The 13,392-nt window shown below is 49.3% G+C and overlaps 1 protein-coding gene across 9 annotated transcripts in view; it reads left to right on the forward strand.

Annotated features, from left to right (window-relative positions):
• Positions 1-13,392, forward strand: part of FNBP1 (formin binding protein 1) — a 140,484-nt gene that overhangs the window by 47,866 nt on the left and 79,226 nt on the right. For all 9 annotated transcript variants that reach the window (XM_029919382.1, XM_029919373.1, XM_029919374.1 and 6 more), the window contains exon 2: positions 4,110-4,225. In XM_029919382.1, coding sequence (XP_029775242.1) covers positions 4,110-4,225 — 116 coding nt within the window. The remainder of the gene's footprint in view (positions 1-4,109; positions 4,226-13,392) is intronic.

The following is a 13,392-nucleotide window of genomic DNA, read 5'->3' on the forward strand; positions in this document are numbered from 1 at the left end:
ATCAAACGCTCTTATATTAGGGATAGAAACGAATTGCATACTAATAGGGAAAATACATAGTGAGATTTTCAGCAGGACCCTCAAAGAGCAGATGGTGTTAGCGAGTGGTCGAGGAAACCCCTATAAATCTTACAAATAGTCAGGCTCAGGGGACGGGACATTAAACAGGGAGAGGACTCTCAAATGGAGGGCGGTGTGGAAAGGAGTTTTGTCTTTTTTGAGTTTTGGGGGGTGTTTTTTGAGAGAGAGTGCACGCATGAGCAAACGGGAGGGGCAGAAGGGGAGGAGCACAGAGGATCGCAATGCACCGTGTGCTGACAGCACAGAGCCGGATGCGGGGCTCGAACCCACGAACCACGAGACCATGCCCTGAGCCTAAGTCCAGTGCTTGAACCAACTGAGCCACCCAGGTGGCCCTGGAAAGGGGTTTTTAAATAAATAGGGTCGCTATGAAACTAGATTAGCCAAGGGTTACCAATTAGCCGAGAGCTTTCACAAGCCTTGGTCTAAGTAGCAGGGATGATTTGTATCTTTACTCAAATTGTTTGTATATTTAGTTCAAAGTGGCCCGCAGTCTTGTTTACACTCTTAATTTGCTTGACAACCTTCCTCCTTCCAAATAACGCAAATAACTAATCCTCCTGACTCGTGTCCCCTGAGTGAGGCCTAGTGTCCATGGAATGTAGTATTGGGGACCTTAAATATTTGTCCTTTGTTTTTTATGATCAGGTGAACAATTATTAGATTTACAGACAAACGTCTTGCAGTGATTTTCCATGAGAAAAACATTCCTGTAAAATAAAACCGTAATATTTCAAGCTGTTCTGTGGGACCGGCGGAGCAGGGAGAGGGGGCGGTCAAGGTTAAGGAAACGAGTTTTCTCCAGGAAGAGGTTTTCGGACATTGGAGGAAAAGTGCTCTGACTGTTTCCTGCCCGCTTCCACCCGAGGAGGGCTTGGGCGGGTCGAAGTGGGCTCGTTTGGCGGTTTGCACAGCTTTGAACGGAAAACGGAATGAAAGTGTGAGGACACACTTAAAGTGGGAGATGGTGGGTTTTAACGTCAAGCTGGGGTGCCTGGGGGGCTGAGTCGGATAAGCGGCCGACTTCGGCTCAGGCCATGGTCTCGCCGTCCGTGAGTTCGAGCCCCGCGTGGGGCTCTGCGCCGACGGCTCAGAGCCTGGAGCTGCTTCGGATTCCGTGTCTCCCTCTCTCTGCCCCTCTGTGGCATGCGTGAGACACGCATGCGCTGTCTTGAAAATAGACATTAAAAATTTTTTTTAAAATCAAATCAAGCTGAAGGGCGGTGCTGCATGTGTCCTGTTGGACCGCACACACGTGTGCTAGGATTAAACTGTGGCTTTGCATTTTTATATATTTTTTAAGTTTACTTATATATTTAAAAATTTTTTCTTTTTTTAACTTAAAGTTTTTATTATTTTTTAACAGTTTTATAGAGGTATAATGAATATGCCACACAAGTCACCGCTTAAAGTATACAATTTAATCGTTTTTGTAATAGTCACATTCCTTTTTATCCTTCTCAGTTAATGTTTAAATCGACTTACCAACTACTACAATAAATTTACCAATTTCTTTATGCCATCCTTCAGGGACTTTGGTTAATATTGAATCGATTCTGCATATCATAGCTTTTCAACCAGCAGGAGCATGGTACAATGTGTCATTGATTCCTATCTCCTTTTACTTTTATCATGGCTTTTAAATAATTTCCTTTAAGCAAATAAAGTTGGGGTTTTTTGGTTTTCTTATTTTTCTGTTTTTCATTTTCAATTTTTTTAATGTTTATTTATTTATTTTGAGAGAGATAGAGCACAAGCAGGGGAGGGGCAGAGAGGGAGACACAGAATCTGAAGCAGGCTCCAGGCTCTGAGCTGTCAATAACAGAGCCTAACGCAGGACTTGAACCCAGGAACCGCGAGATCATGACCTGAGTCGAAGTTGGACGCTTAACCAACTGAGCCACCCAGGCGCCCCGTAAAGTTTAATTTTGAAAAGGAGAGAGAGGGGCGCCTGGGTGGCTCAGTCGGTTAAGCCTCCGGCTTCAGCTCAGGTCAGATCTCACGTTCGTGGGTTCGAGCCCCGCATCGGGCTCTGTGCTGACAGCTTAGAGCCTGGAGCCTGCTTCAGGTTCTGTGTCTCTGTCTCTCTCTGCCCCTCCCCCTCTCATGCTCTGTCTCTCTCAGTATCAAAAATAAATAAAACAAAAAAATTTTAAAAAAAAGAAAAGGAGAGAGAGATTGCACACGGGGAAGGGGCAGAGAGAGCGAGGGAGAGGGGGAGAATCCCAAGCAGGCTCTGCACCACCAGCACGGAGCCTGACACAGGGCTCGAACCCACCACTGCTGCCACCCAGGCGCCCCCAGTCATGGCTTTGTATTTTTATATTTGATTTGACACTTTTCCATTTTGCACGATCCTTAAGACTGAATTGTGAAATTAGCCAGGGACTGTTTCTTCATCTTCAAGCAGAGCTGTGTCCGACTTTGGCCTTGGACCCTTGGCCGTTGCTTCAGATCCACCAGCCATGAGGCCTCCCTCCATGAGCTCCGAATGGATCCGTGTCCCTTCCGGACATGTCCCTCCTCCCCCAATGTGTCACTTCACCCCAAAGCGCTGTCCCTCCATTCTCTAGTCCCCCAGAATCCTGCCTCCCTCCGCCTCCCCCTCCTGCCTCCTCACATGCCGGCCACCAGCACTCGCTGATTCTCGGTGCCGTGGGTCTGCACGCCCTTCCCTCTCCTCCCGTTTCCGCTCAGCTGGACAACTGACTTGTACCTCCTGATGATCCTTTTTTTTTAAATGTTTTATTTATTTTTGATACAGAGAGAGACAGAGCATGAGAGGGGGAGGGGCAGAGAGAGAAGGAGACACAGAACCGGAAGCAGGCTCCAGGCTCTGAGCTAGCTGTCAGCACAGAGCCTGCCGCAGGGCTCGAACCCACGAATGTGAGATCTAGACCTGAGCCGAAGCCGGAGGCTTAACTGACTGAGCCACCCAGGCGCCCCTCTCCTGGTGATTCTAAACACGTCTGTGGGCATGCCTCTCCTCTTGCAAGTTCAGTGGCTCACTTGTGCCCACTCGAAAGGCTATGCTCCTTCGCTTGGGCCGATGGGCTGAGACCTTCTCCAGTTTCTTTCTTTTTAAAGATTTTTTTAAATGTTTATTTATTTTGAGAAAGAGACAGAGAGAGAACACAGGCAGTGGAGGGGCAAAGAAAGAGAAAGAGAGAGAATCTCAAGCAGGTTCCTCACTGTCAGTCCAGAGCCTGACTTGGGGTCCGAACTCACACACCGCGAGATCATGACCTGAGAAATCCAGAGTTAGCCGACTAACCGACTGAGCCTCCCAGGCGCCCCGGGCTTTCTCCAGTTGCTTGCCCACCACCATCCTTCCCTGGCGCCCTGCCCCACCCCCACTGCAAGGACAAGGTCCCCTGATTCCTGGATGTGTCCCCGCCTTTGGAGTAGGGGTTGCTGGGACACCTACCACCGCTCACGGTCCCAGGCTGGGAGCCTCAGGGCTCCTGCAAGATCGGGGGGAGCAGGGGGCTGCTGTATGTCTGTTCCCTTCATTTCCCCGGCTCCTTTCTGGCACACAGTGTGGGTCTGATGAACGTTTGAATAAAGTCCACGTGAGTCATTTTATTTATCTGTTTGAAGAAAGCAGTATTTTGGAACTCTTCTCGCTTCCATTTGCTTTCGCTGAATCTCAGTGACTGTTTAGAATCACTGAGAGATCACAAGGAAGGTGCTGGACACCCACCCAGCCGAAGCAAGAGCTGTACCTCTCAGCTTTTGGAATCTGGAGGAGACCTCTTTGCACTTGGACATTAACTGCAGCCGCAGACCACGCTGGTAACAGGGATGCGGGGGTCAGAGTTCAGTCCCCCAGGCAGTTTTGAGACCAAATTTGGTAATGTTGATTTAAAACTGCTCCACAAGAAAAGCACCCGGGCCATCATGGAAAATATTAGGGCTGCTTTCTACATAGCGACGTCTCGTTGAGAGCATTGTTCGCTGAAATTCTATTAATCACAGAGAAGGATTTATAAGCTCTCTCTTTGTGTTTTGTGTTTTTTCAAAAACAGGATCAATTTGACAACTTAGAAAAACACACACAGTGGGGAATTGACATTCTTGAGAAATACATCAAATTTGTAAAGGAAAGGACAGAGATCGAACTCAGCTATGCAAAACAACTCAGGTAAGTTCATGTTGACAAAGGTTATTTGGTTGTTAACTGCAACGTGGATGTAACAATAATTTATAATGTTTTATACTACGGATGTATAAGTCTTTAAATATTTCTTCCCCCTCTTATGTAAGATACTATTTCAGTGGGAACCATTGCTTTTAAGATGGAAAATTCATTTTCAAAGAACAGTAGAAATAAAAACTAAGTTATTGCCCTCAGGCTCTGTTTTTTTTTTAATTATATTTTCTGAATATTGGAGCTACTTATTTCTCCAGAAAACTTCTTTATCTATGTTTTTCATTTTCTAAATATTTGTTCGTTTATTTATTTTTGAGAGAGAGACAGTGAGCAGGGGAGGGGCAGAGAGAAAGGGAGACACCGAATCGGAAGCAGGCTCCAGGCTCTGAGCTGTCAGCCCAGAGCCCGACGCGGGGCTTGATCCCACGAACCGAGAGATCATGACCTGAGCCGAAGTCAGATGCTTCACTGACTGAGCTCCCCAGGGCCCCTCCATCTATCTATTTTGAGAGAAAGAGAGCACACACACATGTCCGTGCACATGAGTGAGAGAGGGAAGGAGAAAGAATCCCGAGCAGGCTCCACACTGTCAGCACAGAGCCCAGTCAAGGCTTGAACCCATCAACTTCAAGATCATGACCTGAGCTGAAGTCAAGAGTTGATGCTGAACCAACGGAGCCCCTCAGGTGCCCCTTTTCAGAAACCTGATAAGTGAAATATAACGTATAGATGCAGAGAAATGCACAGGTCATAGTGTGCCATCCCCTGTAACCAGCACCCAGACGGAAAAGCAGCCCCTCTGGTGCGTACCACCCTCCTGGCACCCTCGTCCGCTCTCTGACTTGGAACGACGCGGACAGTCTTGCCTGTTTAGGAACCTCCTGTGAATGTACCCACTTACTGGGCCCGGTGTTTGGCTTCTTGCGCTCTACCTGATGTTTGTGAGACTCCCTCCCGGGGCTGCGTAGGGTGTTTCTTTTCATTGGTGGTTCGCACTTGGGTATGTGAGTGCACCACACTTTATCCCTTCCTCTGCCTCTAGGCGATTGCGCATCTCCTGTTTGAGGATATAAAGTCAGTCTCCACCCGGGGAGCCCGATTACAGGGTCATAAGCACTCTGTACGTTTCGCTTTACATACACGGTTTTCCAAAAAGCTTCTCCTGATCCACACTCCATCCAGCAGCGTGTAAGAGGCATTTTAAAAGTGCTTGGACCACAGGGCGCCTGGGGGGCTCAGTCGGTTAAGCATCTGACTTCGGCTCAGGTCAAGGTTACTCTGTTCGAGCCCCGCGTCAGGCTCTGTGCTGACAGCTCAGAGCCTGGAGCCTGCTTCCGATTCTGTGTCTCCCTCTCTCTGCCCCTCCCCTGCTCATGCTCTGTCCTTCTCTCTCTCTCAAAAATAAATAAGCATTTTAATAATAAATAAAAGTGGTTGGGGGGTGCCTGGGTGGCTCAGTCGGTTAAGCCTCCAACCTCGGCTCAGGTCAGATCTCACGTTCATGAGTTCGAGCCCCACGTCGGGCTCTGTGCTGACAGCCAGCTCAGAGCCTGGAGCCTGCTTCCGGTTCTGTGACTCCTTCTCTCTCTGCCGCCCCCCCCTTCATGCTCTGTCTCTCTCTGTATCAAAACTAAATAAAACATTAAAAAAATTTAAAAATAAATAAATAAATAAATAAAAGTGGTTGGACTGCTTACATCTTTAAGCAGATGAAATTATCCGAGAACTTAGCGTAAAAATTGTTGGTAGAACAAATCTGGAGTTTGAGGGGCATGCGTAATCTCTAATGATTTCTCGATAGGTTGAATTGGTTTGTGCAGACTGATCGAAGACCTGTGAGAGATCCGTATGACTTTTGATGTGGAAACATTTCGTTTGAACCCATAGAGCGCCTGGGGCTCCTGGGTGGCTCAGTCGGTTAAGCCTCCAACCTCAGCTCAAGGCATGATCTCATGGTTTGTGGGTTCGAGCCCCGCAGGAGGGGTAGGTCATGTGCCACTGAGAGAGGGTGGATTCATCTAGGGCTGCTGTTGTTGTAGATTATAAATAAGCTCATACAGAATGTTTTTATGGATGATGGATATTGTTTCTGTGGAGTAAATAAAACATAAAACATATTGCTCAGTGAAACAGTCACTATGACTTGCTGAATCCTGATCAGTTTCTGGCATCCTGTGTGTGAATCTGCCTCAGTAGGACCCCAAGGCTTTAAGAACTGGATGTAGGGACAGGGAGGGGCTGGTTCATGCCGATAATTCAAATATCGCATCGTTAGTCCTAAAATGTCTTTTGTGTGAAAACGGGTCACCTAACAGCCTCAGCCCAAAATACAGTCTCACCTTATGGGTTTGTCTGTATTTGTTCTTCTTTATCTGTTAGTTTACGCTTGTCTTTCCTGGTGCCTTCGTCACGCTGTCATTTTGTTTGGGAATTCTGTTCTTCGATGCCGTTAAGTCAGCATTTAGCAAGCGTCTGCTCGGTTCTGTGTCACCAGAGGAAAGGGCTTCCTGAGCTCCTGCTCTGGAGCTCCCTGGCTTCTCGCCCTTTCTCACCACCCAGGCGAGGGGCAGAGGATGCGAGTAATTGGGAGCCTATTGGGAAAGAGTGCAAATCCAGTGGGGGGTTAGGGTTAACTGTAATGGCCTCCACTGACCATTTTACCCTCCTGTCAATCCCGTTTCGCAACTTGAAATATCTAGGATCTGCGGCGCCTGGGTGGCTCAGGCGGTTAAGCGTCTGAGTTCAGTCTAGGTCATGATCTTGTGGTTCATGGGTTTGAGCCCCACGTCGGGCTCTGTGCTGACAGCTCAGAGCCTGGAGCCTGCTTCCGATTCTGTGTCTTCCTCTCTCTGCCCCTCCCCCACTCACACACACTCTCTCTCTCTCCTTCAAAAATAAATAAGCATTAAATAAATTAAAAAGAAATATCTAGGATCAGTGTTAGGGCTCTGATGGTAATCTCTTGAGAAGAGATTTAACTATATATTTATAATTATATATATTTAATATATAAATGTTTATTTTTTTATTTCTCAGAGAGAGAGAGAGTGCTCAAGAGCAGGGGAGGGACAGAAAGAGAGAAAGAGACAGAGAATCAGAAGCGGGCTCTGCGCTGACAGCTGCGAGCCCGACGCGGGGCTCGAACTCATGAACCGTGAGATCATGACCTGAGCCAAAGTTGGACGCTTAACCGACGGAGCCCCCCCGGCGCCCCAGTATATTTTTTTAGTTGGCTCTACACCTAACATGGAATTCAAACTCACTCCCCCGAGATCGCGGGTCACACGTTCCACTGATGGAGCCTGCCAGGCGTCTCCCGAGAGGCGTTTCATTTCATCCCTGAGCGGGGACTCGGTTTGTGCTTGCTGGAAGCAGTTGAGCTGCAAGATCAGGAGTAGTGGACCGAGAGCCTTGAAGACGACCACTGACCCTCCAGGCTGGGCTTCTCCTCCTGATGCCGAGACGTCAGCCGGGTCCTCGGTGCAGAGACTCAAGCCTCTGTCCTTCGGCCGTGTGCCCCCCGCCCCCACTCGCCCAAGCGATTGCAGCTCCTCCCCTTTCTGCAAACCCAGCACCTGCTCCCCGTCCTCCTCGCCAAGGGCTTCCGGCGTCACTGAGAACGCTGAAGCAGACAGAAGAGGACGTCCTCAGTCTCTCGGTGTCTGTCCCACTTCTCTGTCTAAACCCAGGGCCCGTCTTGCGCACCGGAGCTCGGCCCCCGTGGTTCTCTCTCCCTCGTCCTCCGTTCTTCAGTCTCTGCTCGACCACTGTCCCCGTCGACACACACACACACCACTGTGCCTCCTGGCCTTCAGAACCAAACTTCCCTTACCCTCACGTTCCCCACCACCTGCCACTAGTTCTTGCCTCCCCCGTTTGTAGCCAAACTTCTCAAAAGTGCTCTTCCTTGCTGTCTCCGATCCCTCTCCTGCCACTACTTCGTTCTTTTTCTTAATGTTTGTTTATTTATTTTGAGGGAGAGAGTGAGTGGGGGAGGGGCGGGGGAGAGAGAATCTGAAGCAGGCTCCACGCACAGAGCCCGACTTGGGGCTCGATCTTATGAGCTGTGGGATCGTGACGTGAGCTGAAATCTCGATGCTTAACCGACGATGACGGATCCGCCCAGGCTCCCCTCCCGTCAGGACTTTAAACTCCCCCCCCACACACACACTGCTCAGCCAGAACTGCCCCTCGAGGGTTCCAGTGACTTCCATATCGCTCAACCCTGTCCTCGGTCTGCAGAACCCATCAGCGGCTTTGACCGGGTGGACGCTCCTTCCTCCCCGCTTGGCCCCTCGAGCTCCAGGGTTCTGGCTTCCTTCTTTCCACCTCGCTGGGAGCTCCTGCTCACCCGCTTACCGGGTTCTCCTTTGCCTCCTTCTCTTCCTCTGACGTGCCCCCTGCCCTGTCCCCGTCACTTCTCGCCATCTTGGCCATCTCTTATGGCTGTAAGTATGATCTGTGTGGCAGTGGGGTCCCAGACAGGCATCTCCAAGCCAGACCTCTGTCCTGGACTCCCGACCCGGATTACGCAGCACCCCCCAGGGGGACGTCTGAAACCCGTGTGAAATGTAACATGTCCGAAACTGAGTCTCTCCGCTCAGGATCTGTGTCTGCACGGCCTGGCTCGCCCCACACACTTGAGGGCAGCCGCCTCCCTTCCTCGTTAGATTGGGAGCCTGGAGTCGTCTTCGGTTCCCCCTCTTTCTCTCACGTGACCCCAGCCCACATCCCTGATCTGAGCCATCAGGACTGTGCTTGGCAAATTTACCCGGGATCCGGCCCCTTCTCGGGACCTGCACTGTGGCCCCGGGGGCCCAGTCCCCATCACCTCTCACCTGGGTGATCATGGGGCTTCTAACCGGTTCCTCCTCTTCCCTTCTCTCCCCGGACCCTCCTCCGTTTGTCGTCCACGCAGCAGCTCGATCGTGGTCCTCTGCTCAGAGTTCCGACAACTCCCTATTTCCCTCCGGCAATGCAGAATCCTTCCGGTGCGTCTTCCAGAGCCTCGTGTAATCATGAACCCCGACCCCCCTGACATCCTCTCTTTCCCCCTCCTCCCAACTCTGTCCTGACCGCACCAGCCTCCCGACTGTGTCTGGTACATGCCAGGCCCGCCCTCACCCCGGGCTCCCCTTCCATACGGTGTCACCTGTCTGTTCCCCTCCGTCTGCGTGGCCACCCCCTCACCTCCAAGTCTTCGCTTGAATGTCACGTGCTCAGTGAGGCCTACCTTGTCCCCCTGCTGGGCTTCACACTTTTTCTTTCTTTCTTTTTAATGCGTATTTATTTTGAGAGAGAGTAGGGGAGGGGCAGAGACAGAGGGGGAGAGAGCATCCCAGGCAGGCTCCATCCCGTGAACCATGAGCTCATGACCTGAGCCGAAACCAAGAGTCAGACGCTTCACCGACTGAGCCCCCCAGGCGCCCCTACTCTACACGTTTTCCATGGCACTGATAACTTTCTAACATTCTTTAATTCTTTACATTTTCTTAGGGATCGTGTCTAGGGTTCATTGTCTTCCATTCCTCTCTGCTGGAATGGAGACCCCCAGCCCCCAAGGGCATGGTTTTTGAGCTGCGTTCACTAAAGTGTCTCAAGAGCACAGAAGGCTGCCCGATGCATAACAGGGGCTCGTAAATAGTTGTGGAAGGAGGGAATCAACAGGGCTCGGGGCTCAGATGTTTGCAGAAAGCTAAAGCCGGGGATGCCATGGAGCATGTTGACCGGTGGGCCTTATGTAGCCGGGGGAAACCTCTTGCTTAAGAACCAAAGGACAAGAAGAGGCATGCCAAGATGCTGGTGTTGGGGGTGGGGGGTAGCTCTTCCAGGCCAAGGCATCAGCAAGTGCAAAGGTCCTGGGGTGGGAACATGTTTAACGAATGGAGAGGCCAGTGGGACTGAAGTATCCTCAGCAAATTCTTGCCTGAAATATCAGTCTGATGTTGAAAAAGCCACACAGTCTTTGCCGGGGGAGACTTCCGGCATTGAATCATTTTTATTCTTTCAGCGTTAGGGGAAAGAAGTGCTCACTTTACGAGCAAATGATGATCTGGAGGGCTTTGATCTCTGTAGGTTAGGTGTCGACACACTGCAAGCTGCGTCCCCATCCATCCGCTGCCTGGTTTTGTAAATAAAGTTTTATTGGAACACAGCCATGTCCGCTCATTTATGCACTGCCATGGCTGCTTTGGCAAGACCGTGAACTGCCATGGTCGCCACAAGGACCATGTGATCATGACCTACTTGCAAGTCTAAAATCTCTGCTCTCTGGCCCTTTATAGAAAAAGTGTAGGGGCCCCTGGGTGGCTCAGTCTGGTGCGTGTCTTAACCTGTGATTTCAGCTCAGGTCATGTTCTCATGGTTCATGAGTTCAAACCCCACATCTGGCTCTGTGCTGACAGCACAGACAGAGCCTGCTTGGGATATTCTCTCTCTGCCCCGCCCCCACTCATGTTCTCTCTCCCTCTCTTTCTCTCTTTCTCAAAAAAAGAAAAAAAGTAAAGTTAAAAAAACATTTACAGCCCTTGCTATAGTTACTATTTATTTGAGGCAACGCAAGCGCAAGTTCCTAATAACGTTTTAAAGCCTCTTGTCTGATCTAGATAAGAAACCCTGCTATTGATTGCCCTTAACGACTGGTTTATTTGGGTTGTGTTTTTTTTTTTTTTTTTTTTTGAGAGAGAGACAGTGTGAGCAGGGGAGGGGCAGAGAGAGAAGCAGACACAGAATCCAAAGTAGGCTTCAAGTTCTCAGCTGTCAACACAGAGCCCGACGTGGGGCTCCAACCCACGAACTGTGAGATCATGACCTGAGCTGAAGCTGGACCTTAGCCCGCTGAGCCCCACCAGGTGCCCCATTACTATTCCTTTTTTAAAGCTCCACGTTACAATTTTAAACAGGCTCAGTTGATTCGCTGTTAACTCAGAAAAAGAAAATAATAGTTACACATTTTGCTTCCATTTCTGACTGAGTAATATAACTTGGTCTAATGTGAGTCCCACAGTTAATTTGTCTTAGTTCTGTATTTAGATCTAAATGCATGTCCACCACTATGTCTTCTCCTGCAGCCTCTCCACTTGCCTCTTGGCATCAAGAAAAATACGAACATTTTCTCCCCTAATGAGGGCTTGTGGAATAATTCTCGAGTGTGTTCTTGTCTGAGAATGCCCCCATCCTGGGTAATAATTTGACCTGGTTGCTCTCTGGTGATATTTCCTTTGTCTCCAAATGTTGTTGCCGGACTGTCTTTTGTTGGAAAAGTCTGGGGCCAGCCAGATTGTTTTTCTCTCCAGGTGGCTTGCTTTTTTGACTGTATCTGTGAAGAATTTTTTGTTCCACTTAGTTTGATAACATCGCCAAGCTAAGCCTTGTTTTTGATCATTCTTTGCCCGTTTCCTTAGAGCCCTTTTCATATGCAGATTCCACTTTTTATTTATTGTAGGGGGAGCTTTCTTCAATTACTTCTGAATGGCTTTTTGGCGCTACTTACCAGGTTGTGTATATTTCAGAGATAGACGTTTTCCTTACGTTAAAGCGTCTTATTCCTTAGATGTATCTTTTTTTTCTTCTTTTGTTAGTTGCTTTCCTTATTATGATTATCTCAAAACTTTCGTCTGTTAAATTCGATACCCAGCCCACTTTGCTTATTAGTTCTGTAGTGGTGTGCTGTAGCTCTTTGCTCATTTCCTTAGCTTGGCGGTCTGTTTTAGCCTGTGGTCTGGGAATTCTTTGCTTTATTGGCTTAGTGTTTTTATTAAGTTCGTCTCTAGTGTAAAATATTCTGGAGGAATTTGCATTTGCTTCTTTTACTTCTTTTCTTCCAGATTGGGTGTCTTTGTGTTCCCTTGCTCCCTCCCTGCTTTCCTGCCTTCCTCCCCAAGATCCTTTTCTTTCTTTCCTCCCTCCCTCCCTCCCTCCCTTCCTTCTCTTCTGTGTTACGTATCTTTTCACCTTGCTTATGTTTAATACGGACAGTTCGGTGAAGTTAGTTAAGAAACAGACACTAGGGGCCCCGGGGTGGCTCAGTCTCTTAAGCATCGACTCTGGATTTCAGCTCAGTTCATGATTTTGCGCTGGGCTCTGTGCTGACAGCGCGGAGCCTGCTCAGGATTCTCTCCATCCCTCCTCTGCCCCTGCCCCACTCTCACACACACTGTTTCTCTCTCAAAATAAATAAATAAATAAAAAGAAAAAAGGAACAGATGCTAGAACCCCAATACCTGGGATACACTCTTGGTTCGTCCATTTGACCGTAATACAGTTTGGGGGGCACCTGGGTGGCTGAGTCGATTAAGCAGGGGACTCATGATTTCGCCTCAGGTCACCGTCTCCCCGTTTGCGGGATCGAGCCTCACGTCTGGCTCCGTGCTGACCGTATGTGGAGCCAGATTCTGATTCTTGCCCTCTCGCTCGCTCTCTGTGCTAACCCTCTGACATTTGTTCTCTCTCAAAGAAATAAACTTTAAAATATTTTAAAAAAGTAGTACAACATGGGGCAAATGCTCCCCATGCTTCGTCCTTTCCGGCTGTAAAATGGGAAGAATAATAGTAATTCCCACCTTCCAAGGTGGTTCAGGAGACTTAATGAGCTAAATAAAGCTCATGCACTTCCTAAGGAGGATTTTCGTGCCCGCATGAGTGACACCAGTGCTGCTGTTGGCTCAGCGAGCGGGTAGAGGAGCGTTCCTGGCTTTTCTTCTAGAACCATCTGCCTTTCCCCCTGAGTGCCGTTATGGGGTAAGGGTGGGGCAAAGGGCCTGATTTTGTACATTTTATTTTTGAGACTCTGAGTGTGTTCTGGAACTTTGTTAGAGGTTCTGTTTGAGAATTTATTCCATTAGGTCAAAGATGTAGCCGGTACCTTTGGAACGCGTAGGCTGGGGGTGATGTCCCCCCGAGGCATCGAGCTGGGAGCCCCGGGGAGTGAGGATGGAGTGGGGGGTCCCTGCCCCAGATTCTGGAGCCTTGGTGGTCGGGCTGCGTGTCTCCTCAGAGTTTCCTGTCACTGCTCTCTGCTTACTCATCTCGCGTTTCACTTCTGTCAAAATTGATCTTCAGGGTTGAGGCACATGGGTGCCTTCCGAGTTCGGCTCAGGTCGTGATCTCACAGTCTGTGGGTTCGAGCCCCGCATCGGGCCCTGTGCTGACAGCTCAGA

The sequence above is a fragment of the Suricata suricatta genome, chromosome 13 (assembly GCF_006229205.1).
Source record: "Suricata suricatta isolate VVHF042 chromosome 13, meerkat_22Aug2017_6uvM2_HiC, whole genome shotgun sequence".
In the NCBI taxonomy this organism is placed as follows: Eukaryota; Metazoa; Chordata; class Mammalia; order Carnivora; family Herpestidae; genus Suricata; species Suricata suricatta.